This window comes from Schistocerca gregaria, chromosome 4 (assembly GCF_023897955.1).
Source record: "Schistocerca gregaria isolate iqSchGreg1 chromosome 4, iqSchGreg1.2, whole genome shotgun sequence".
NCBI lineage: Eukaryota > Metazoa > Arthropoda > Insecta > Orthoptera > Acrididae > Schistocerca > Schistocerca gregaria.
The window spans coordinates 644894934-644922606 of NC_064923.1; the positions used below are offsets into that span (position 1 = coordinate 644894934).

Below are 27673 nucleotides of genomic sequence, written 5' to 3' on the forward strand. Positions count from 1 at the left end.
CGTGCGGGCCGGCTATGTTAGTTCTGACACTAGAAGCCGACTCGTGCCATTCAGGTCGCCATGTAGGTGTGCCGAGCCCGCAGCTGTCTGCACGCTGAAGGACGAGGGTGCCTGGCGATAAGACTTTTAACGAGCGCCGTCGGCTTTTACGATCCGCCTCGCGCGGCCTCTTGCTCACTCACCTTTTTTTTGCGACGCGCCCCTCTGCTTGTACTCGCGCCAGTGACTAATGTGAACACGTCGCTCTACTGTGCCATCAGGCGACGTGTCCACGTTCCGGCTCGAGCTGGGTTTCTGAGCGCAAATATTGCCATACGTTGGGTAACCCAGGCTTACGCTCAGTTCGCGGCAACCGACTCGTCTGCCAACATATGAATCCTCTCATTCTCACAAATCCAGTGAAGGACATCACCACGCCTCACAGCTCACTGTTAATTTATGCGAACACCATCCGCACGTTGTTCTAGGTAATACAGAAATACTTCTCGCTCCACTGTTATTATATGTTCACATTTTCCTTAACCGTTTCAGAGATGGGTGCAGGAAGGAGAAGCTAGAAGGAGTAGGGTAAGCAAGCGCCACCTCCGTCGTCGCTAGCAACCTCGCGCTGTGGCCTATGTAGAGTTGTACGGCCAGCGTTTGATGCTATTTCCCCTGGAGCGTGCAACACTAACCCACACCGACCAGCCAGAACATTATGACCACCGATCTTCGACCGTTGATACCAGTAGACTGGCATTGATGTGCAGAAGCTATAGGGCTGGTGTGGCTCCAACATAAACCACGTGACTGTTGGCAAAACGTGGCGGGATTTCAAATCAGCAGACTGCCATCCTATGTTTGTATCGTATTTTACCCACATTTCTCAATTGACTGCCAAACGCTTCCAACAAAAATTACATTTTTATTTGCGAAAAATTATGCCAGAACTACATTTGAACTGGATTTGTTCACAGTACCATTTAAAGAATCTAACAAATACATCGAACGCCACTCTGGTGGGCAGCGGGACGAAATTACTATAAACTATCAATTGAAGTAAAATGTCGTTAAAATTCTTTTAAACAGTAAGAGTGGGCTCGTGTCAAAACTTTAAACATTGGATTAGCCGCGTTTTGAGCTCTAGTCACAAAAGAAAATGGGATATGGGAATTATGTGCCAAAATTGTCGACTTTAGGAGCAGGTCCATATTAAAGTATCAATTTTAGGTACACTTCAAAGGTTCAGTTCCCACTACTTTTACAAAAGTTTAAACTATCCGTTTTAAAAAATGATATTCTAGATGAAAGGTGAGACTTCGAAGTTTCAGAAAATAACTTCGGAGCCTAGGTTTAAAAATGACAGACACTGTAAATATAAATTATAAATATACATTGTAAATAATAACTAACCTATCAAAACACTTCTCCGCGAAGTGCTTCGAGTAAAGGAGCGTATGTGCAGATGGCTTAAAGTTTTTCCGTTTAAGGGCCTGTATCCAAAGCTGCCTTCGGTTTTCATCCTCAGGGAACCTATGAGTAGGAACGAGAAACAATTATACTTACTTATGTAACCGAATTATCACAAATACCTTCGAAAATGTAATATGAGTCTGACTTTACAGGCATCACTTTCAATACTTCAATTTACGTGATACTCTATTTCAAGTGTAAAAAACACATAAAAGCCACTTCAGTAGATTTCAATAAACGCATCTGCACTATCATAGAAACACTAACGCGTGAAATGTAATGCCATTTCCCCCGACAAAACGATGAGTACAGCCATAAGCGCAACACGAAGCAACCATGTTTTGCCAACATTCACGTGACTTTAGCCCAGAGATGTTGGAGCCACGAAAGTGACGTCAGGGCCAGTCTATTATATTTATGGTCAAAGCCACCGACCTACTATCGACATAAAACCGTCCAGGCGATAGCAGCGTCACCTGGCGAGGAATGACCGCTATCAGACACACGTTCGGTGCATGTGGTATCGGTTAGTGTGCTGTTCGTCTGTAGAATGGGGAAGATGCGCGATCTATCTGAGTTTGACCGAGGGCAGATTGTGATGGCTCTGACGCTCGGCTCGGCAAGAGCATTTCGGAAACCGCGCATTTGTCGGGTGTTCCAGGAGTGCTGTGGTGCGTGTTTTCAACACGTGGCGAAACCAATGTGAAATCATGTCCAGACTTCGTGGCGATGGACGGCCATTCCTCATTACAGATGTCGGACGTCGTAGGCTGGGCAGACTGGTAAAACACGACAGGCGGCGAACTGCGGCGGGACTGGCATCAGACTTTAAAGCTGGACAAGTTACAGATGTGTCTGAACACACACTGCCGGACCCATGCATGAGCCAGTGTTAACACCACGACGTCGGTAACTACGGCTGAAATGGGCATCTAACTATCGGCGCTGGACGTTGGTGCAGTGGAAGTCTTTTATTAAAAATTTGAGAGGACTGAAGATTACAATATACTTTCTAATTTACTTGACTTTTCGGTAGAGCTGGATCCAGTTCTTCTTGTTTAGGGGTCTGATTCTTGAAGATGAAATTCTCAGATTTTAGGTCCTCATGGTTGTATTGGTCTAAATAAATTTGAAGATTGTTGTTGCAGAATTTTTGTTGTTACGTTAACATATTTTGTCACATCTTAGTATACAATACAGTCTTCTGATTTTTCACATTAACAAAGCCGAAATTACATAGTTTGCCCAAAATACAAAAATACGTCCGATCACATCACAGGCACGCGAAAATAACAATATTCCAAAGGGTATACCATTTTTCCTTGACCAATGAATTTCCATTAGTTTCGATTATCATTTCATGAATAAAGGTGCCAAATAATTCCTAATTTCAAATGTTTCTTAAAAAAATAATTTTTACTGTACATTCAGAGATAGTACTTGTTGATTGTAACATCGAAAATATGAGTATGGAGTGAATTTTAGCTTGCAATATAACATATTGTGTATAAAATTATATGATAGTTTTCAGAAAAAGTCGCCTTAGACTTTTGCTCAACACATACATCCTGTCTTTATCAGGTTCCTGCCACCAAAACCACACCTTGTTTTCGTGACATCACACTCGATTTGTAAACTTGCACTGGATGGCGATGAATTACAACTGGAGACACAACAATCGCCAGCCATGTATCCGTCAATACTGCAGTCTTGAAACTACGGTACATAACTCCACCAACCGGCGGTATTTGCTCGTTTCTTCTATCTGGATTCTAAACATGGAATTTATACACTCGTGAGAGCTCGTGTTACCTTACTTACTGAGCCAGCCTCAAGTAGGAAATGGTTCAAATGGCTCTGAGCACTATGAAACTTAACATCTGAGGTCATCAGTCTCCTACAACTTAGAACTAATTAAAACTAACTAACCTAATGACAGGTTAGAACTAATTAAACCTAACTAACCTAATGACATCACACACATCCATGCCCGAGGAAGGATTCGAACCTGCGACCGTAGTGGTCACGCGGTTCCAGACTGAAGCGCCTAGAACCGCTTGGCCACGGCGGCCGGCTCTCAAGTACAATTACATGTGATAATGACAGCTGGATCATTAGCAACCCATATAAACGTGGGTTTTCCTGGGTAACCTAATAGACATTATGTACAATATGCTGCACCTACTCTCTGTATTACTATTCTCGAACAGCAGTTAATCGCCCTGAAGAGAGCCGCTGCAATGTCAGTCGGAACGTCTGCATTTTTGTCGTTTTAATGTCGTACAATGACGCTTCCTGTTGTACAAAGTGATTATATTCAAACTGACACTGTTCGCGAAAGCATACAGACTTATATTAGCTACAACCCTCGTTACGATAATCTGTCGTTATTCCAGTTAGAATAAGTTATGCGTCATTGAGAACATAGTTCTAGTTCTCCGTTATATTCACTCCATAACCTTACTGCAAACACAGACTTGTAATAAAACTGACCATAGCCACGTTTCTGAAATGACAATGAACTACAATAAGGCTCTTGCAGTGCACTTCGGCCTTTGCTAAATTTATCACTGTTGCCTTCAATTGACACTACTTTCCGATCCTGACAAGCGTGTGCAGGTAATGTGTCGTGAGACCGGCCAGAAAGGAATGCTGTTAATAGAGTCGGGCGTGCGTAGGACGGCTGTGACGCCGGCTCACGCGACTGGGGCCATTACACGAAATACGGCTGTCCAGAGCACCTCGCAGCAGAAAGGAAACCAGCCTTGGACTACCTTAACGAGCTGTTTCAGCCTTTGCCAGAGTATGGAGCGGGCATCGGAATGCTCGGGAGCACGCCCGTTGCCAGACAGCAAGCACATATATTTTGATGTAGTCTTGCCATATAATAAACGAGGTCTGCCAAGAGTCTCAAACAAACATGGTTGGCATAGCAGGCGCGTTTGTCCTGTATTTGTACCCTTGTTCGCCCTGCCAATTTATGTCACGTTCCAACAGCGACACAGGTGCCAAGTCAAACGAGTCATGCGCTAATTCGCTAGCTGTACTGCTGTCGAGCTGTGTAGCGGCGGCCACAAAGTATGTGTAGATTTTATTTATTTTTTGTTCTTGTCGATATAAAGCGTAGATTATCACGAGAACTGAAATTCCGGTTGGCTGCGCAGTATCCTATATAACAGACACACACCAAATCCTTCTTAAACGGTTCGAAGTATCCAAACCAGTGTCTGATACGTGACGAGCCTCAAATGGGCGAGAACTTCCTGTTTATTTAACACTCGTAATTTCATTATGTCCTGAGGTATGCAAGAGGTACTTATGTAAATAAATGGAACGATATTTTTTTCACGGTATTCGGTAGCTCGAAAAAGAAGATTTTAGTGATATAGGACGCGACAGCGCTGTTGAATTTTTTGTAAACTACTTGCTATTAAAATTGATACTCTACAAAGATGGCTTGCTACAGACGCGAAATTTAACCGACAGGAAGAAGATGCTGTGATATGCAAATAATTAGCTTTTCAGAGCATTCACACAAGGTTGGCGCCGGTGGCGACACCTACAACGTGCTGACATGAGGAAAGTTTCCAACCGATTTCTCATGCACAAACAGCAGTTGACCGGCGTTGTTTGGTGAAACGTTGTTGTGATGCCTCGTGTAAGGTGGAGAAATGCGTACCATCACGTTTCCGACTTTGATAAAGGTCGGATTGAAGCCTATCGCGATTGCGGTTTATCGTATGGCGACATTGCTGTTCGCGTTGGTCGAGATCCAATGACTGTTAGCAGAATATGGAATCGGTGGGTTCAGGAGGGTAATACGGTACGCCGTGCTGCATCCTAACGGCCTCGTATCACTAGCAGTCGAGATGACAGGCATCTTATCCGCATCACTGTAAAGGATCGTGCAGCCACGTCTCGACCCCTGAGTCAACAGATGGGGACGTTTGCAAGACAACAACCATCTGCACGAACAGTTCGACGACGTTTGCAGCAGCTTGGGCTATCAGTTCGGAGACCATGGCTGCGGTTACCCTTGACGCTGCATCATAGACGGGAGCGCCTGCAATGGTGTACTCAACGACGAACCTGGGTGCACGAATGGCAAAACGTCATCTTTTCAGACGAATCCAGGTTCTGTTTACAGCATCATGATGGTCGCATCCGTGTTTGGCGACATCGCAGTGAACGCACATTGGAAGCATGTATTCGTCATCGCGATACTCGCGTATTACCCGGCGTGATGGTATGGCGTGCCATTGGTTAGACGTCTCGGTCACCTCTTGTTCGCATTGACGGCACTTTGGACAGTGGACGTTACATTTCAGATGTGTTACGACCCGTGGCGCTACCCTTCATTCGATCCCTGCGAAACCCTACATTTTAGCAGGATAATGCACGATCGCATGTTGCAGGTTCTGTACGGTCCTTTGTGGATACAGAAAATGTTCGACTGCTGCTCTGGCCAGCACATTCTCCGGATATCTCACCAATTGAAAACGTCTGGTCAATGGTGGCCGGGCAAGTCGGCTCATCACAATACGCCAGTCACTACTCTTGATGAACTGTGGTATCGTGTTGAAGCTCCATGGGCAGCTGTACCTGTACACGTCATCCAAGCTCTGTTTGACTCAATTGACCAGGCGTATCAAGGCCGTTATTACGGCCAGAGGTGGTTGTTCTGGGTACTGATGTCTAAGGATCTATGCACCGAAATTGCGTGAGAATGCAATCACATGTCAGTTCTAGTATAATATATTTGTCCAATGAATACCGGTTTATCATATGCATTTCTTCTTGGTGTACCAGTTTTAATGGGCAGTAGTGTAGTACTGGGACTTGTTGATCCACTTTCATTCCTACACGGCTGCGCTCCGTCGCTGTCCCCGGAGTGTGAGCCGGGCGTTAGTGCGAAATAGCTGGCGGCGCGCTTGTTAGCGAACAGCTGGCCGGCGCGGGCAACAGGTCCCGCGTTGGGCGCGTAAAGACGCCCACGAAGGCAGGTTGCCGGCGCCACACATTACATCAAATTAGAACCCGGCTGGCTACCCCGGTTGCTACCCACGCCCCGCCGGGCACTTCATCTTCATTTGATTTGCCCGCGACTACCGGCCGTCCGCGCCACCCGCCACAGGATTACTGTCCCTGATAGCTTCCTAATTTGTAGCCCACTCGTCGTTTTTGATCTCGTCGGTACGCGACGCTGAATGGATGATTTACATTCGTTAAAAAGTTGTTAAACCAGGTGTCACAAAGGGGGCTATCCGTATGCAAGCGGCGCGCCTTAAGAAAACAGCCCGCTTAAATGGTTTTTCTTCGCCAGATGAGCGACGAGGATACAACCGTAAGCTTCTAATTCTTTTAACGTCGCAAACCATTTCTTAATAAATCCTCTGCGTGTTGCGAGCGTACTGTCTCTTTAGTAAGAGTGTGATCGGCATTACACGCAGTTAGATATCACCTTAGTTCTTTCATAACCCGACAAAGGGAACCTTGTCCATAATGCATTAGTTTATTGTGAATTCGTGACAGATACACAAGAACAGACATAAGTGCCGCTTACGCGTCGCGTTTATCAAAGATATTTGATGCCGACTGCCAAACGTTGGTTCATCGACAAAAATAAAGGTAGGATGCTGCAGGAGGCCAATGATCCGAAGCGCCGCAGCAGATTTTGCAGCGATTGGAAAAAAGAAGAAAGGTGTGCACTTACTGGATTGGCCCCTCACAGACGCCTGACGCTAATCCTACTGAAAATGTATCGTCTTACCTGGTATATCAAAAGATATTCACTTTGAAACAGCTGTCAACGCAAATTCGACGCATTTGGAGGTCTCTTCCAAGTGAATACGCGGAAAACTTGGTTTCAAATGGTTCAAAAGGCTCTAAGCACTTTGGGATTTAACATCTGAGGTCATCAGTCCCCTAGACTTAGAACTACTTAAACCTAACTAACCTAAGGACATCACACACATCCGTGCCTGAGGTAGGATTCGAACCTGCGACTGTAGCAACAGCGCGGGTCTGGACTGAAGCGCCTAGAACCGCTCGGCCACAGAGGCCGGCACTTGGTTTCAAACATGCTTCGGAGGTGCCAAACATGCTTCGGAGGTGCCAAGCAATTATCAACGCTGTGGGTGACTCAACTTATTATTAATACTAATTTCATTTTTCCTTTGTTCATACGTATGTATATGCTTTAGTTTGCTGTCAAATAAGTTTCTCTATTGATTAATCCGACCACGATCTTACTTAATAGACTGTAAGCATGTATTCAGAAATCAAGGATATGTAAAATCTCGCCCTTTCTTGGTGCTGTTTCACTTTTTGGAATCCATCCGCACATGGCGGATACTGACAGTGTACGCAAGGAAGAGAAGAGTACCTGATCGAAAGCCATGCAATGAATTTTGTGACGTGGTGGGAAAATTTGCCATGTCATTTGTTTGAGAGTCGTGTACATTTTCTGTTGCTTGCAGTTCCTGATTTTGTGTTTGTGAGGCAGTGATGCTTGTGGCACAGCGTCTTAAAACAACACACAGTGCTGCTGGCGCGCCGTAAAAACGATTGTCAATCCGCTTTATTAAGCTGAAAGAGTAGCTTTGTGTAGTTCATGGCTCAGAAATTGGGGGAAGGGAAAGTATGACCAACAATAACTCATTCACTCTCTCTCTCTCTCTCTCTCTCCCTCTCTCTCTCTCTCTCTCTCACACTCACACACACACACACGCACGCGCACACACACACACACACACACACACACACACACACACACACACACACACACACCGAGCGAGGTGGCGCAGTGGTTAGCACACTGGACTCGCATTCGGGAGGACGACGGTTCAATCCCGTCTCCGGCCATCCTGATTTAGGTTTTCCGTGATTTCCCTACATCGTTTCAGGCAAATGCCGGGATGGTTCCTTTGAAAGGGCACGGCCGATTTCCTTCCCAATCCGTCCCTAACCCGAGCTTGCGCTCCGTCTCTAATGACCTCGTTGTCGACGGGACTGCAATAGACGGCAGTTGCGGTGTGGATCGGCAGTATTGCTGATGTTGCAGGTAGTTGTCGACATATTGCCAAGGGATTGTGTGCAGTCCACCAAGGGTGCTCTCACACGTATTTCCTGCTTCTCTCATCGGCAACGCTGCAGTCACGTGTCTGAGCGAAAACAATATCGTTCCGATTTTGTTAAAGTCTGCGCGTACGTAGTGTTTGTTTCGTGGTTCGTTATCGTGAGCTTCTTGTGTATAGCAATGAAGCAGTGGACAAACTAGAAAACTATAATTTTTATAAATGTGACTCATCTACGACCAGTGCTACCGGACGTCGACAATAATGTCTACAAAGATCGCAGTATGAAAAAGGATAGTTGGGAAGCTGTTGCATATGAGTTCGGAATCATGCTTGATGAAGCGTACAAAAGATTCCCAAGTCTTTGAAACTCAACCAAATTCGAGGCAAAAAATTTCCTTAAGAAGAATGGAAGCGGAAGTGGTCCTCCATTCTTGCCATGAGTTTCGTACTATCTCGAGACATACCTGAAGCAGGAATTGATGGCGTAAACAGGTCTATGCTGATGAAGGAAAAAAAAATAAAAACTATATTATTATTTCAAATTTCCTTTAATGAAATCTTTCAGTCTTCTACCAAAACATTGCAGTACCTACTTCTGGAACCAAAAGTCGTGCTGAAGGACAGTGCACTTTAAAAATCAAAGATTTTTAGACAACATAGTTGTATAAGGTAAACAGCGATTAATTTAAATGGTTCAAATGGCTCGCAGCACTACGAGACTTAACTTATGAGGTCATCAGTCCCCTAGTACTTAGAACTACTTAAACCTAACTAACGTAAGGACATCACACACATCCATGCCAGAGACAGGATTCGAACCTGCGACCGTAGCGGTCCCGCGGTTGCAGACTGTAGCGCCTAGAACCGCTCGGCCATACCTCTGAGGTTGTCCAACGTAGTATTGGACGAAACGTTAGGAATAGAAGAATTCCATGGACCACGGCCATATAACCCGGAAGAATTATCAACAACAATACCATCCGGTCGTGAAAGCCTTCATTGTATGAGTAGTGGAGCAGGTCTCCTAGAGGGGGCAAAGCTGCTGCTCGGCGTGTCCCGCAGCTTCCGGAGGCTGCAGCGCGGCAGGGAGGCGCGTGACTGAGATGGTCCCGGTGTGGCGGTGAAAGGGGCGCCAGGCCGGCTACGTGACGGCCCTGGCTGCTAAGTGGGACGACGCAAGCGCCGGCGCAGGCGCAGGCGCCGACTTTCATCAGCGCTGCTCGGGTCGCGCGGTTCAGCCGCACAGTAGAGGCGTCCGCCGCTGATGGACGGTCGGCAGTTTGCGACCGGAGGATCAGGGCCACGCTCCCGCCTGCTTTCCTGTACCCCCGCTGTCACGCGTCGCCACCACCAGCCCTGCCGTCAATCACCGGCGAACTGAGCAGCCTCACGGCCACTTGTTCTCACCGCGCTCTCCTGTGTTCACCATCCCAGATTTCTTACTGTCAGCGTAGCGTCCCCACACACGAGCGATCACAGCCGAGCTAAGGTCAATACCAACATCTCCTGGATCAAAAGGGACAGCTGCTTTACATTTTTTGTGCTCATCAGTCTTCTGACTAAATTGAAACCATGGTGGACCGCCTGAATTCCTCTCCTATGCGAGCCCCTTCACCTCAGGTCATCACGTACGCCTTATGTTCTCAACTTTCAGTCACAGTCTTCCCTTACATTTTTTAACCTCTATAGCTCTTTCTAGAACCGTGGAAGTTACTCCTTGATCTCTTAACACAGGGGTCTCCAAACTTTTTAGTCCGCGGGCCACATTGACTCCTCCAGGAAGTCATAAGGGCCAAGATCTACCTAGTGGGATTAAAGCAACCTAGCATTCTACGATCACCGTAATGTAAGGCTAAAGGAAAGATGAAATCGCAAAAATCAAAGGTTGTGGGAATAGCTAGCACTGAAACGAACTACGGTTTTTATATAATTACATAATTTTGATTGGTGGGCGTACCTGACCGAAATTCTGGCGTATTTTATTCTGGCGAATTTCACCGACAAAAAAGTACGTCACTGCACATTCTTCACGAAAGCGTCCTGCAAAGTTAACGAAATCTCAAGGTCATTGTTAGCAACACTATTACTGCAAGACGTAATAGAGGTAGAGTGTGTCAACGCATTGTTATTTCAAGCGGTTTAGTTATGTAGTCTTGTAGCGAGTAGCAGAGCCAATGTCGCGGTGTATTAGTCGCGATAGGAGTCGAAACTCAATTGCTGGCAATATAGGTACCACCACAATATTTGGCCAGCTAACGCGGGCCGTAATTTGGAGACCCCTGTCTAAACACATGCCGCGTCATCCTGTCCATTCTTCTTGTCACTGTTTTCCGTTAAGTTCCCTTTCCACGCAATCGGTCGTGGACCCGCTATCAACTGTTTCAACTTGACCCAGAAGGTTTGAAATTCCCTGTAGACGGTGAATGGTTCAAATGGCTCTGAGCACTATGGGACTCAACATCCGAGGTCATCAGTCCCCTAGAACTTAGAACTACTTAAACTTAACTAACCTAAGGACATCACACACATCCATGCCCGAGGCAGGATTCGAACCTGCGAGCGTAGCGGTCGCGCGGTTCCAGACTGTAGCGCCTAGAACCGCTCGGCCACTCCGACCGGAAACAGTGCTATGCAATGGATGTCTTTTTAACAGTAAGACTTAGAGTTCTGTAATTTAAACGACGACATGCCTACAGAATATTTTGTGACTATCTCTCCAAGCCTTACTCGGTAATTTCTGAAGCAGAAAATGTCTTTCCTTACCTGATTTGCTACGAGATGCTTCCTAGTCAAATGTCATTCGAATTATTGGGAACTTCAGTGAAGGTGTGTACAATTTGTGACAGAGAGGTCATGTTTTTCAGCACAGGGCTTTCGTAATTTTTATTAATAATAAGCGCGCATGCAAATGCATTACATTTGAGTCTATGAAAATCGCCAATATTGGAAAATAAGCTGTAGTAGACTTACTTCTCGCCAGCCCTTGTGCCCGAAGGTAATTCCGCGGACTGTTGGTTGGCGAGTGCACATGCGCGCGAAATTAGCGGACAATTACATGAAAAACTGGAAAATTCTGCCACGTCCGGTCAAGATCGGCGGAAGATTGCCGGTAGTGGAGACGCCAAATTGATGGTGGGCGCGTGCGTGGTCGCTGGGCCAGATTACATTAGCGCCTGGATGTGGCAGCCAGTCGGTGGGTGGTCTTTATCGTGATCTATAGCCGAGCCGCCTCCATACGGTATGGAAGCAGACCGTAAGCGGAACTATAATGACGGGTTGCATGCAGTGCCCAGCCGTTAACCGTTCATTAAGACGTAAGTGCGTCTTTAGCTTCTTTCCACGATAACCGTGGTTATTTATTATCGTTCCAACACGCCGGCGCTCTGATAGTGGATACCAGGACACTGAGATTTACCACTACCTCGGTACGAGATAGCCTCACAGTTTTAACCGCCAGGAATCTCGGGGGCAAAAGAAAGTAGTTGTAAAGTTTTACTCTGAGTTGCTTTCCCGGCAGCATTTACCGCTTGCTGGAAACATGATGTCACCTACCAGAGTACCGGCCGTTAAGTAAGCGCCGAAGTGTGGTGTAGTGGAATTAGACCAATAAACATCTCTCTTACTGTAATCGGCTTCATCTGGATTATACTTCAAAGCACCGACAAGAAGGTATGTGAACTGAAGATATATAAATTCAATTCTGGATAAATAAAGTGGAAATTTACGATCAGAACCACCTAGATCATGTTTTTTATTTCCTGGAACTAGAATGGAGAAAAACAAAACCATTAATTATTACCTACAAATGGCTCAAATGGCTCTGAGCACTATGGGACTTAACGTCTGAGGTCATCAGTCCCCTAGAACTTAGAACTACTTAAACCTAAGGACATCACACACATTCATGCCCGAGGCAGGATTCAAACCTGTGACCGTAGCGGTCGCGCGGTTCCAGGCTGTAGCTCTTAGAACCGCTCGGCCATATTACCTATCACCTAAATTACTTATAAAATTACGCGAAATAGCTGTGTAGGGTGATTTTACTACATGGGGACAGGACGCAAGAAACGGTCCCTGAGAAGATATTTTCTTTACGTTGTCAGGCCCAGAGGACCGCGTCTACAAGGCTCCTCTTCCACTGGATTCGATTTCTTGCTTCCTGCCGCCAATCATTCTCTATGCCAATCTGCAGCAAGTTCTTCTGATCTTCAATCACTCTACCTTTTTTTTATTTTTTTTTTTTTTTTTTTTTTTTTTTTTTTTTTTTTTTTTTTTTTTTTTTTTTGTCTGCGTAGTGGTCTTCCGCAGGGAGTAAAATTCATGGATTTCAAAGGCCAACGGCGTTTATCCATCCGAGAGACATGCGGTCACCTTACGAGCCGTTCGGTTCTCACCAGGCCTGCAATATTTGGACTTTTGTACATCTCACCAACTCAGAATTACACCGGATCCTCCATTCCCTAGTGATCTTACCTTGTGCCGGACCATAATCTTCCGTGACAGGCTAGGGGGCAAACGACGTCATACGGCCGGAAATGCTTTCCAATGTGGGTACACCAACTTGAAGGTGGTCCCACTGCGAGGCCGAAATTGTGTGCTTCAACTGTCTAATATTCTACCACGTAAACGCGTGAGAACGTATTCTAAACGTTCGCGATTCGTGCAAATGAGACGAGACATAGGTACCAGCCCGCTGTTCATCTAAGCGTATGTGGGAAACCACTAAAAACTATGGGGGACGTTCAGTAAGTAACGCAATATATTTTTTTCCGAAAGCAGGTTGGCTTTATTGAAGATTCAATTACATCATATTATTCCCCACTCTTTTGGTTACAATTTTTTTTTTCAACGTAGTCTCCACTCAGTCCGACGTTCTTACGCTGCCTTACAGGGAGGTCCTATGTGCCCGCATGTTACTACTCTGATGGTGATTGGACCAAACAGATGGAAGTCATAAGAAGAAGAGATGGCGTGGCGCCACTCCATCAACTGCCGTTTTGTTTCCGGTTCGAAGTAATTGAACCCATGTTTTATCCCCTGTGCGACGTTCGAGTGAAAATTGTCTCGATATCAGCCTCATAATGTGCAAGCAATTCCGTTTAAATGGTCCTTCGTTGCTGTTCTGTTAGGCTGCGAGTAACCTAGCCGGGATTACAACATGGAGTACCCCAGCTGGTGGACGAGTGTGTCAGCACTGCCAACAAAGACGTCCAGTTGAGCAGTGAGGTGTCTGTGATCCGTCGATCGCCTCGAATGAGTGTCCGCACGTTCCAGCAATGCAAAAGTCGCACATGTGCGCGACCGGCAGGCACGCGGGAGATCGGATAGGTTTGTGCGGCCTTTCTGTGATGATGACAGACGCCTCTCGCAATGACTCACTGTGCTTTTGTTCACTGCCAAGTCTCTGTAGACATTCTGCAAGCGGCTTTGAATATCTGCGATACTCTAGTTTTCCGCCAAAAGAAACTCAGCTCTGCTTGGAAGGCACATTCTTCATCTCAAAACCTTGGGTTTTGAGATGAAGAGTTTAATACAGTAAAGGGGACCGTATCAAAGTAGTAAGAAGATGAAGAGTTTAATACAGTAAAGGGGGCCGTATCAAAGTAGTAAGAAGAGAAAGCGACAAGACAGACGGAGAGACAGAGCCAAAGTGAAATAGAAATAGGAAGGGGTCATAATGAAGACACCTTTCCTGTGAAAACATGCGCAATGCCAGTCGCGTAGGCCGCTGATCTCAAGCCAACTGTTTGTGCTACCGTGCGGCTAGAAATGCCCCTCGAACGGAAATGCCCCTCGAACGGGGCCGGTCGCAGGCCACAAAACGCTTGTAAATCAGGCGGCGAGAGCGCCCGCAACCGGCATTCCGTGCCTCGGTGACAACCGCGACGACACGACAAAGCCACCGGCGTCTCGCAGCTCGCCGCGGCCGCCGTGTGTGAATAACACGCGGCCAGCGACTGGCCGGTAGTTTCACGGCGCCTCTGCGACTGTAAAGAGTTGTAGCCGCGCAGCGCTCTCCTCACTCATCTACATGTTAAACGACACCCGGTCTGGCCCGTGTTTTACAATGGTAATGGACCGGACTGGCGCGCCGGACGCCCGACCGCTACCTGACAGTCTCCTCGTAGCTCCCTGTACTGCCTCCACTGCGCTGCAGCCTGGGGATGGGAAAAACCGGCCGGTTAAAACCGATACCTGTATTTTAGTTCCAATTAACCCGTATTTTCCGGTATTTATGTGATCTCGGTTATACACTATTGGCCATTAAAATTGCTACACCAAGAAGAAATACAGGTCATAAACGGGTAGTCATTGGACAAATATATTATACTAGAACCGACATGTGATTGCATTTTCATGCAATTTGGGTGCAAAGATCCTGAGAAATCAGTACCCAGAACAACCACCTCTGGCCGTAATAACGGCCTTGATACGCCTGGCCATTGTGTCAAACAGAGCTTGGATGGCGTGTACAGATACAGCTGCCCATGGAGCTTCAACACTATACCACAGTTCATCAAGAGTAGTGACTGGCGTATCGTGACGAGCCAGTTGCTCGGCCACCATTGACCAGACGTTTTCAATTGGTGAGAGATCTGGAGAATGTGCTGGCCAGGGCAGCAGTCGAACATTTCCTGTATCCAGAAAGTCCCGTACAGGACCTGCAACATGCGATCGTGCATTATCCTGCTGAAATGTAGGGTTTCACAGGGATCGAATGAAAGGTAGAGCCACGGTTCGTAACACATATGAAATGTAACGTCTACTGTCCAAAGTGCCGTTAGTGCGAACAAGAGGTGACAAAGACGTGTAACCAATAGCACCCCATACCATCACGCCGGGTGGTACGCCAGTATGGCGATGACAAATACACGCTTCCAACGTGCGTTCACCGCGATGTCGCCAAACACGGATGCGACCATCATGATTCTGTAAACAGAACCTGGATTCATCCGATAAAGTGACGTCTTGCCATTCGTGCACCCAGGTTCGTCGTTGAGTACACCATCGCAGGCGCTCCTGTCTGTGATGCAGCGTCAAGGGTAACCGCAGTCATGGTCTCCGAGCTCATAGTCCATGCTGCTGCAAACGTCGTTGAACTGTTCGTGCAAATGGTTGTTATCTTGCAAACGTCCCCATCTGTTGACTCAGGGGTCGAGACGTGGCTGCACGATCCTTTACAGTGATGCGAATAAGATGCCTGTCATCTCTACTGCGAGTGATACGAGGCCGTTGGGATGCAGCACGGCGTTCCGTATTACCCTCCTGAACCCACGGATACCTTATTCTGCTAACAGTTATTGGATCTCGGCCAACGCGAGCAGCACTGTCGCGATACGATAAACCGCAATCGCGATAGGCTACAATCCGACCTTTATCAACGTCGGAAACCTGATGGTACGCATTTCTCCTCCTTACACGAGGCATCACAACAACGTTTTACCAGGCAATGCTGGTCAACTGCTGTTTGTGTATGAGAAATCGGTTGGAAACTTTCCTGATGTCAGCACGTTGTAGACGTCGCCAACGACGCTAACCTTGTGTGAATGCTCCGAAAAGCTAATTATTTGCATATTACTGCATCTTCTTCCTGTCGGTTAAATTTCGCGTCTGTATCACGTCATCTTCATGGTGTAGCAAATTTAATGGCCAGTAGTGTAACAGGAGTTTTTTTTATTTTTCGTTAATAACCGAGCAAAAACACCGAAGTATCAGTTAGCCGTAGCAACAGTGCTAAAATTGTTCGCTTTTAAATAAATCTTTCTTAAAAAAAGAAGTAACTTTTATATGTACAATTTGCGTTATTTTGAAATGTTGTGCAATTTCAGAAAATGGGGAGAGTATTCGGTTCTATTTTAATAACAATGCCGACAGAATCGAACATCAGACACATTACATTGGTAGAGCACTGCTCAGACAATGATGTTACTGTTGGCATGCGTCATGGCTTAAGGTACGCGTGTACGTGCAATGTGTTAAGAATTGCACCCACCTGGTATGTACGGGAATTTCCCGCTCTCGTTGCCAGGCATCCGATATATTAGGATTCGAACCTGCGACCGTAGCATCCGCATGGTTCCGGACTGAAGCGCCTAGAACCGCTCGGCCACCACGACCGGCTGTAGAATGCAACCGACCCTTGTCAGGAGATATTTTTCCGAAGTGACGTAACAGTGAAGTACAATGCTTCATTTACTGTAAAAGAAAAGCTTCGTCTACAATTTCTTTGAAATAATAAAAGAGGAAGCAGCTTATAGTAACAGTAACAAATTAAAAAACTTAACAACTGTTCATTCGTAATGCACAATAAAAACAGAAAGTAGCTGACTTGTTGCCGGTGTCTGCATAATATGCCTCTATCTGCTTGTAGCCCTTGAAAACGGGCAACTTAACACGAAAAACAGAGTTATTCAACCACGGTTTCACCCTTTAGCACTGACTATTCGTAATGCCCAAATACTAACATGATCCCCGTTTACAACATGATTTTTGAGCAGAGTTTCAAAATATTAGATTCAATACGAGAATTCCGGTGATTTTCTATATAGTTCGATGTACCGAGAACAATCTTTCCAACCAAACGAGGGCAAGGTGCCAATATCGCATGAAACCAACACGTTTAAGCTTTAGGTTGCATTTGTAAACAGTAAATCACAGTTATTATTTGCAGTGAGCGTGTATAGCGCAATGAAGATTAGTAATTATTGGAATGACTCTCTGGAAAACAGCATCGCGGTCGGCAGATAATTAACCACCGTGACTTGTTCGCGACTGGCATAAGTAAACAAGTGGTCGGTGTTGTCAACGCAAGCAGCACGAGCGTAATGAACACAGGACTTGCAAATTACTCTATTACCAGTGTACAAGCTGCTTCTAAATACACCTGCCTTCATGACTGGCAGCTTCGACGAGTGTTTGACCAACATGAGGGTCTAGAAAGGTAGGCACCTGTACGACAATATATAGGAGCTACAGGTTTTGTTATTCTAGTGCCGCATGATTATCGCCGTAGAGTTGAACGTTTGTGTATAGATTTGTTATGTACAGTGGTGTACGACGACGGGGAGGAAGGCATTCAAAGCATTGTCGAGCACAAGCTTTTCATATACCGAAGCATAACACTTCTTGAGGAAAAAGTTATCTACACTGTAATTTGCCTGTATGTGCTCACAAACTACAACAATCTTAAAGGAAATCAGCGACCACGCTAATGCTTAATTTTTCGCACTAAGTTCAAATATTTTGCAATCAAGATAAGTGACCCGACATCATACATCTTTGGGAACCGACGTACAACTATAGTGATTTGGTTTATGCTTCATTACATCAATCTTGGAGAGACTGAAGGACACTTCCACAACAGACTTTTGCTCATAAAAATAAAATATAACTTATTTTTACTTTTTCTTTGGTTTCCTTCACTCTTAAAGTGATAAAAGCTTTTTTTCAGCATAACAATGAAATACATGTTCTCTTTGGGAAAAGCACTGAATAAACCTCCTCAGTTTATGTTTTTATTTTTATTTTTTTTTTTTTTTTGCCATCGTGCGATATGGAGTGTTAAATATTCTTACCAATGAATAATGAGAAAAATAATTATATATGATAACATCAGTTACTTACCATTTGTGTGCATATTCACTTAAAGGACGTTCTATTTTATAGTATTTATTTCGCGACAAAGAATTAGTTTTTTGTTCGGGAGGATCAACAGGCGTTTTCTAGCCAATATTTGAATATGTAGATTAATATGTACGAAATACGAGTACAGTAACAACTACAAGCAACTGTTTGAAAACGTAATGTGATTTTACCTTTGAGTCTTTTAGAAGTTTCCCGCTCTCTTGTTAACAATCGAAACAGGAAACAGCGATTGTTTGGAATAAAATCGCCAGCGGCTTAAAATATGCTAGGTCCAAGGCTGAGAAGTGCTACTGTAGCTATCACGAGTGAGACAAGGTGGTAAGGATGATTATTTTTTGCACAGTCACCACTTAGGAACTAAGTATAGAAAAATATAAAGCATGCCAGTATAGCTTGTGTTACACTGTGCTGATCCTGGGTTCGATTTTACCAGGAACATCCCGGACTTTCTGTAATGGGAGAGGTGTAATGGGTTCCATCCAGTCTCGTGAAATCAATGAGAAGTTTCTTGTATAAGTAAGTAGTGACATTGATCGCAACACATACTAGGCGAAAATTCCTCCGACGCTGGTCAACTTGGCCAGTCGCGGTTCTTGTTTTTACTGTCCCATTGCACTGCCTCAGTGAAAGAACCTGTTTTACTAGAGTGGAATCTGTCTTACTAGAGTGTGAAGCTTTTGCCTCTTTCTTTGGGTCAAATATGGTACGTAAAATATCACTCCTCTTGTAATGATGCACCTTCAGGTGGCCACTGACAACAGAATAGACACACATGTTAATATTTAAGCCTTAAAAAAGAAATCCAGCCAAATTTTGTAGTACTTGTACGGAAAGGATATATGAAAATATGTAAAAATAAACGTGTTGTGCCGACGGAAAAGTTATAGTTTCTAGAAATATAAATGAGATCAGCAGAAGATGACAAGACATGTATGACTAACCAAAGGAACAAGAAAAAACGTGTTGTTTCGGACAAAGCAAAACTTTTTTAAAGCATTATGCATATCCATAAAGAGTTTGGAATTCTTAGGTTTCAGGAAGAAGAACGAGTCTTTCTTCGTCCCTCTCATTCCAAGCACTTATCCCGCTCGGGGTCCGCTATTTTTCATGATTTTGCAAATTTGTTTTTATTTAGATCTGTGGCCCAGATGCCGTTCCTATCGGCATAGTTAACGTACGGTAGGGGAAGCGCCTGCTCCAATTGTCTGTAAGTCTTGTGAACTTTGTTTCATGTCCTGCTGTAATTTAACTGTTTGTTTGTCATATTTTGTGAGGAGAAGATGGGGAACACCCGAACATTTCGCCTAAATGAGCTTGGAAAATCGCCAAAAAACCACACTCAAGAGTGGCAGGTTTACCAGACCACTGGATCGTTAATCCGCCATCTAAGCCGATTAGAATCTAAGAGCGAGCCTTTCTCTCATTACGTAACGAAACATCGGTCAACAACTACGAGATTTTTGTCTGTTCTCTTCCTACTAATTTGAGAAATATTGAAAGCTCTGTGTAATTTCCGTACCAGGTCGCTTGAGTTTTATATAGTAACGGGAGATCAAAAAGTCAGTATAAATTTGAAAACTGAATAAATCACGGAATAATGTAGACAGAGAGGTACAAATTGACACACATGCTTGGAATGACATGGGGCTTTATTACAACCAATAAATACAAAGATTGAAAAAATGTCCGACAGATGGCGCTTCATCTGGTCAGAATAGCAATAATTAGCATAACAGACTAAGACAAAGCAAAGATGATGTTCTTTACAGGAAATGCTCAATATATCCACCACCATTCCCCAATAATAGCTGTAGTCGAGGAATAATGTTGTGAACAGCACTGTAAAGCATGTCCGGATTTATGGTGAGGCATTGGCGTCGGATGTTGTCTTTCAGCATCCCTATAGAGATGTCGGTCGATCGCGATACACTTGCGACTTACGTAACTCCAAAGCCAATAATCGCACTGAGGTCTGGGGACCTGGGAGGCCAAGTATGACGAAAGTGGCGGCTGAGCACACGGTCATCACCAAACGACGCGCGCAAGAGATCTTTCACGCGTCTAGTAATACTTTTTTTTGTTCTAATGAAACCCCATGTCATTCCAAGCATGTGTGTCAATTTTTACCTGTCTATCTACATTATTCCGTGGTTTATTAAGTTTTCAAATTTATACTGACTTTTTGATCACCCGGTATAAATTGTAAATATACTTACCGGGCTGGTAGACCGAGTACTAAAGGGTTTGCAGCCCGTTCGCTGACGTTTTGCTTGGATCTGACCTGATCATGTTCAGGGCTGTGTTCCGACACTCATGTAGCTATCTACCCTTAAAGATACCCAGTGCGACTTCAGTCACGGCACGCAGGTCTTGACCACGGTATACAGTTCAGTAAGTGGAACTTATATATTACCTAATGTCTGCATTCCGGAATAAACAAAATCTGCATTTTTGAAATCTGTAGACGGAAGTGAAGGCCTCATCTACAGTGAGAATTCAGCTTGATATCTATTTTTACACTTTGTGTTTGTAGCGGAGACAGTGCATGATAACTCGACCGTCTGGGATCACGGTGGTAACAGGTGTTCCGTTTTGGTTTTGCAGATCTCGCGGCGATCCGCAAGCTCCTAGAGAGCGAGTCGTCGGGAGGCACGTGCCCCAGCTGCAACATGCCGTTCGACAAGGGCAAGAAGAGGAAGCTGATCGACAACTGCGGCCATGAGCGCTGCTACTCCTGCATGTTCCGGAACGAGGCGTGCCCGCTGTGCGCCGCCGCCCAGGAAGGTCAGTGTCATTGCCGCCAGTGCTCCTCCACCTGCAATCTAGCGCGTTCTCTAGAGGCCGCGCCGACCGCTTCTCCCGTCACGAATGGCTGCCATTGTCTTTCCAGCGGGAGCGAATCTGTGCGAGGAAGCTCGCATTTGTACTACAGCAACGATATTCCTCATCTGACCAATTAGACACGTCACCGTTTACGTTCAAGATCTATCGGCGTTTGGAAGGTAGGAGATGAAATACTGCCGGAAATGCGAGGGGCGTTTGAAAAATCCGTGCAAAAATAAAATTACTTACGTGTTTGGGGTAAACCGTTCTAATTTTTCGACATAGTCTCCTTTTAGACATATACACTTCGTGCAACGCTGTTCTAATTTATTGATCCTTTCCGAATAATAGGAATTGTCCAAGTCTGCAAATTAGCTATTTGTTGCTGCAATCACCTCCTCTTGCGAATAAAATATTTGTCCCGCCAGACATTTTTTTCAAATTGGGGAACAAATAGTAGTCCGGTGGAGCCAAGTCTGGAGAATAGGGGGGATGTGAAACTAGTTGGAATCCTATTTCCATTAATTTTGCCACCACTACAGCTGAGGTGTGTGCTGGTGCATTGTCGTGATGGAAAGGACTTTTTTGTGGTCCAATAGCCGGAGTTTTTCTTGCAGCTCGGTTTTCAAACGGTCCAATATCGATGAATAATATGCACCTCTAATAGTTTTACCCTTTTCCAGATATTCGATGACGATTATCCTTTGCGAATCCCAGTAGACAGCCACCATACCCTTTCCGTCCGAAGGAATGGTCTTTGCCTTTTTTGGTGCTGATTCTCCCTTGGTAACCTATTGTTCTATTCTTGTTAAGGCAAAGGGTAGTCTAGCCTCCAACTTCCACTATGGAGAATGCAATACACAAACAGTAAAACACGATAACACACAGAACAAAGTTGTGTTTTGGTCTCAGGAGTATAGTAATGTATCCATGTTTCATCCACAGTGACGAAACGACGCTTAAAGTCCTACGGATTCTGCCTGAACAGCTGCACACCATCCTTGCAACACTTCAGACCATTCAATTTTTGTTCAAGCGTGAGCAATCGCGGAACCCATCGTGTGGGTATCTTTCTCATGCCCAAATAGTTATGCAAAATATTATGTACCCATTCATTCGAGATCCCCAGAGCACTAGCAATCTCATGCACCTTAATTCTTTTGTCATCCATCACCATATCATGGTTTTTATCAATGATTTCTCGAGTCCTAACCCCCACAGACCGTCAGAACGATCAGCATCACTTGTGCCCCTATGGCCACTCCTAAAATTTTGAAACCATGTATAAATTGTTCTAATCGAAGGTGCAGAGTCACCATAATGAAAATATGTGCCCCGCAATGTGTGCTGGGCACATGCTTTCAGCTGTCCCCATTCATGTATATCAAATCCACCTGTCGGTAGCTAAGGGTTTCGATTTAATTATCAGTCATATTTAGGATGGGATGCACAAATGTTTTGTCTCCATTAACCTACCAATGAACAGAAATCTGCCACTTGTCGCACCTGCAATTATATGTATGTGATCATCCCATTTTGTTAATGTATACACTGACTCATTCCACATTCCTGAAGTTTCTCCTTCTTGATTGGATTTATGGAACATGATGAATGAATCAGTATCACCAGAAAATGCTACACTCATGTATTTTTTAAATTGACTGATTTCAGTTATGGTTCATTGAGATTGTAGTTGAAGGACACTATTTCTCTGTATTTTGTGAAGAGCAGAGTTTTACATTTCTGGTCATTTAATGCAAGTTCGCAACCCTGCACCACTTTGAAATCCTTGTGAGATCTGATAGGACACACACATTCGGCTTTTTTTCTTTTTTGGAAAGTAGTATTTCATTATAGATAAATATATGCTTGTATAGTGTAATGCACATCATGTTAGCCTGTGAGACAGGAAGGTGAGCTAGACCTGGAATGAGTCCAGGCAGTAGATTAAAGAGCATGGACTGCTACAATAGCGATGTGGTTTTTAGGTAGGTTCCCAAGCTTGTTAAGACAAAGGGTAGTCTAGTCTCCAAATTCCACCATGGAGAATGCAATACACAAACAATAAAACATGATAACACACAGAACAAAGTTTCCATGATTCACAGACAGATGGTATACAACTTCACTACCTATAGATTAGCTTGGTGACTGGGGTATCAGGAAGAGCATGCAGCCAGAAAGCTAAATAATGAAATTAAATTTGCCAAATCCTGAAAAAGTGGACTCCATATTGAATGAGATTTGCACTAGGGAAAAGAGAGGAGAAAAGACCTCATTATAGATAAAGCATTATAGATTAAGCAAAAACTCTGAGGTTACTGTTAATGGTGTCTTTCAGGTTGTTAATATACACCCTGAAGAGCAAGGATCCCAAAAAAATTTCCAGGGATGTGTTTAAAGTTGTGTATTGTGTGTTGAACTGGGGACCTAGAAACGATGGAGAGGCTTCGTCCTGCCATAGCGCTCAGTGCTTCACAACCTCACAACAGGCCACAGCAGTCCACCCACCCCACCGCCACCCCACACCAAACCCAGGGTTATTGTGCGGTTTGGCCCGCAGTGGAACCCCCTCCCTCGCACTCCCCTCCGGGAACGTCTCATACCAGATGAGAGTACCCCAAATGTTTGTGTGGTAGAGTAATTATGGTGTACGCTTATGTGGAGAATGTGTTCGCAGAGCAATCACCGACATAGTGTAACTGAGTCGGAATAAGGGGAACCAGCCCTCATTTGCTGTGTCAGATGGAAAACCACCTAAAAACCATCCACATGCTGGCCGGCACACTGAACCTCGACACTAATTCACTAGGTGGATTTGTGAAGGTTCCTGGCACGCCCTCCTGCTTGGGAAGCAGTGCGTTAGACCGCGCGGCTTGCCGGGCGAACTATGTCTGAAATTAGTTCTACATCTGTCAGTGACTCTCCATCCTAGATAACATTGTGTATCCCCCATGCCAAGAAATCATCAATCCAGTCTCAAAAATTTCATTTGATTTTTCATATCATGGTACATCTGTTAGCAAGTGGTATGATGTGGGGTCAGACACACTTTGGAGGTTGTTCCATGGATGTATGGTTTATTATGATTGAAAGTGGGGCTAATTGAGATGCAAATTCTACTCATATAATTATGAGTTCCATTGGGTCCAGAGTTTTATTCACTTTTACTGATTTCAATTATTTCTAAATGCCACTTACACTAAAACCTATATCATATTTCCAGTAGCACAAGAATTAAGTCAACCTCTGATATGTAGAGCATTTAAGGGCACACTACAGTTCTCAACCCTGTGGCAAAAGTGTAGAAAGTTTATGCAGAACTTTTGATGTTAAAATTACAGCAAATTTTAACAGTCAAAATACTTTACTTATAATTATTCACATGTCACTTACATTCAAATTGACCCAGATGTCACTCTAATGGGATATATTTCTTACCTTTAATTTGCTGTAAAATAACAATTTATGTTTTTGAGTCATCCAGTAACCAAAAAGTGTGTATAATCAAGTGATGTTCTTCCATATGTAATCACATTGTTCCATTATATTTTGCAATGCAGTTGTTAGAACCGTGCTTCTACCTAAAAGTCTGTAAAAAGAAAACTAGTTTTGTTGTGTATGGAGAATTAAAGTTCAGATGAAGTACGTATGAACATGACTTGAATGTTCTGGCATTTTATTCTTTTGTTCTTTTGATTTACCAAACAAAGAATGAGTGGTGTAAGTTAATTGTAATCTTTATATGAAGTCACTCTTTAGTTCTGATTATCACTTGTGTTGAGCTGTATCCGTGAACTCAAGTTTAGTTCTTTGAAAGAGAGGTATATCCCCATTCTGTAATTTTCCAGTAATGCAGCCAAGCAACAAGAAGGCATTATCTGAGGAGCAGGGAGTGGATACAGATGCCAGTCCGTCCAGTATTTATGCCACTCCCCACTCAAGGCCTCAGGTCAAGACCAATGGACACTTTACTACCTATATGCAGGTAAGCACAATAACAACATTTCAGCTGGCATTCCTTCTACTTACTAAGACTTTTTTCTAGTCATTCTTCTGACTGATTTGATGCAGCCTGCCAACCTCTTCATCTTTAAGTAGCAATTACACAGAAAATCCTCAAATATTTGTTGGGTATATTCCAATCTCTATCTTCTACAGTTTTTGCTGCCATTACTCCGTGTAGTAAAACTGAAGTTATTTCTTGCTGTCTTAATGCATATTCTCTCATCCTGTTTTACACATATTTTATACATATTGCATTCCTGGCTGATTCTGCAGAGTACCTCCTCATTTCTTACTTTATCAGCATACTTAATTTTCAGAGTCCTTCCATAACTCTATGTCTGAAATGCTTTCATTCTCTTCTTTCCCAATTTTCTCACAGCCCATGATCCATGGCCATGGAATGCTATGTTCCAGATGTGCACTCTTAGAAATTTCTTTCTATAGTTAAGGTTGGCTGGTTGGATGATTAAAGAGGCCAAACTACTAGGTCAGCAGTCCCCTAAAGTTAAGGTCCACATTTGAGATTGTACATTATGTGGCAGAAGATCCCTGACAGCCTTGCAGGAATGCCATAGAGAAGTTGTGTTAAGTGACTGGTTGTGGGAGACAAACAAAGCAGCCATGCCATACCCACTTTAACTGTCAGGGATCTTCTCTAGCCATTTAGACTATAGCAAAGTTTTTTTTTTTTTTGTGAGGAATGCTGTCTTTGTCTGTGATAGTGGAATGCTGTCTTTGTCTGTGATAGTGTGCTTCTTATGTCCTTGTTTTTTCCTAATATGTAGTTTTCTTCTTGTAGTATTGTTGTTGACCATGTAGTCCCAAATTTTAATGTTAAATTTATTGATAAACTCATTTCTGTGATTCCTCAAGATTTTCGCCTTACTTCAGCTCACTCGCCAACCTTAATATGTTCTTGCTCAACTGTTCTTGCATTTTTCCTCATTTTTACTTGGAATATAATGTTATCAACACATCTTATCACTGCTGATATCCTTTCACCCAGAATGTCAATCCCACTTCTGAACCTTTTTTCTCAGACTTATTGCAGTAGACTACATTTTAACCCTGCAACAGAGTACAAGTACTAAATAGCATCATTCTTTTTAAACCTTGTTTCTTATTTGTCATAATGACTCTATTTTTCCATTTGTACTTGGGTGACAGCTGAACACACAGTTTTTAAGGCACCAACCTAATGCCTTCACAAAGTTATCATCTCACTTTCCATTGTGATTCTTCTGTGGTGTTTAGCTCAGTGATGTAGTAATTGTTAAATGATAGTAGTGACTTGGCATCTGTGGAATTCATCCTGTAGAAGACAGTTTGTCATTCGCATTTGTTGTACCTCACTTTTCCAAATAATGTCATTCACAGATATGTTAAATTATTTTCTTGTGTAGGACTGTCTTCTCTTCTCTTTAACAGATGCATAGGTATCTGACTTAGGCCTCTTGATTTACTTTTTTTTTTTTTTTTTTTTTTTTATACAAAATAGAGATTCACTTGGGTTTGGTGTTGAGCTGTGTTTCAAATTTTCTGGCTTCCTTACTCCACTTAATGAGTCAACTTCTTTGATCACCACCATTACTAATCTGGAATGATATCATCTCATTTTCTGTCTTTTCATACGATTGTAGTGTTTTTACTTCTACCTCCCTGGATACTTTCCGGTTGAAGTATAATCCCCCCCCATGTGGCTACTGACGTTGTCGACATCCCTAGACATTATCATCAAGTCTTGGCCATAAATGTGCTTCTTCCTCATCCTCTAGCACTTCCAATTTATTTATTCATGTTGCTTTTAGTTACATTTTGTTTTTACACCTCATAGTTTAACTCAGATGAAATGTATGGTTATCACACATTCTTGTATGGTTATCACATCTACAGTTATCACACTTTTTTATTAGAACTGAATTCACTTTTCTGTGTATAATATGCTCATATTGCTGTAGAGGCAATCACAATTATCTCACAACCTCCTCTGAACATTTATTATGTAAGCTCAAAATACCTAACAATTACACTATGTCATTTAAAGTGCCACATTCATTCTTAAGTTTGACACATTACTGTCATGTAAGAAGTCCTTCTAGAAATGGCTTGCCATTCAATTTCTCTTACCAACTGATGAAGTGTATTGTGGATAACTGTCGTCAATTCAAGTGCATTGTATTGTTGAGAGGAAGAATAAGTGTGAAATGTTGTGCAGGCATGTAGCCTGCTTATCTTCAATAGCATCATTGGGTGGGAGGGTTAATTGAGTTTAATCTCATTATTCATTAAACTAGACAACAATAGTGCCTTAAGTACTAACAGTCACTCTGCGGAGGTATGGTATTGAACCCACGGCATTGACATAAATAAATCTGGAGGCATATGTTGCCATCTTTCTTCTCTGAGCTGGCTGAGTTCTGAAGATTAGCAGTTAATATTTTAAACCAGTTACTTCTGGTTTAGCCACGATGACAAGTCAATTATGGCTAAGATTTCTAGTTATCCTCAGAGCAGTCTTAATACACTTTCTTATAGATTCAATCATCTCATGTATTGGTTATCCTGTTTACTCAGTTTCAATTATATTACATGCAACTCTCAATCATGCTCTTCATTCCTTCTGTAGTTGCCGGCCGATGTGGCCGTGCGGTTCTAGGTGCTTCAGT

General features: G+C 43.7%; 1 protein-coding gene across 6 annotated transcripts in view; it reads left to right on the forward strand.

The window, feature by feature from the left end:
- LOC126365982 (protein TANC2) overlaps positions 1-27673 on the forward strand; it is a 634979-nt gene that overhangs the window by 551070 nt on the left and 56236 nt on the right. For all 6 annotated transcript variants that reach the window (XM_050008791.1, XM_050008794.1, XM_050008792.1 and 3 more), the window contains exons 2-3: positions 20781-20960; positions 24851-24987. In XM_050008791.1, the coding sequence (XP_049864748.1) occupies positions 20781-20960; positions 24851-24987 (317 nt within the window). The remainder of the gene's footprint in view (positions 1-20780; positions 20961-24850; positions 24988-27673) is intronic.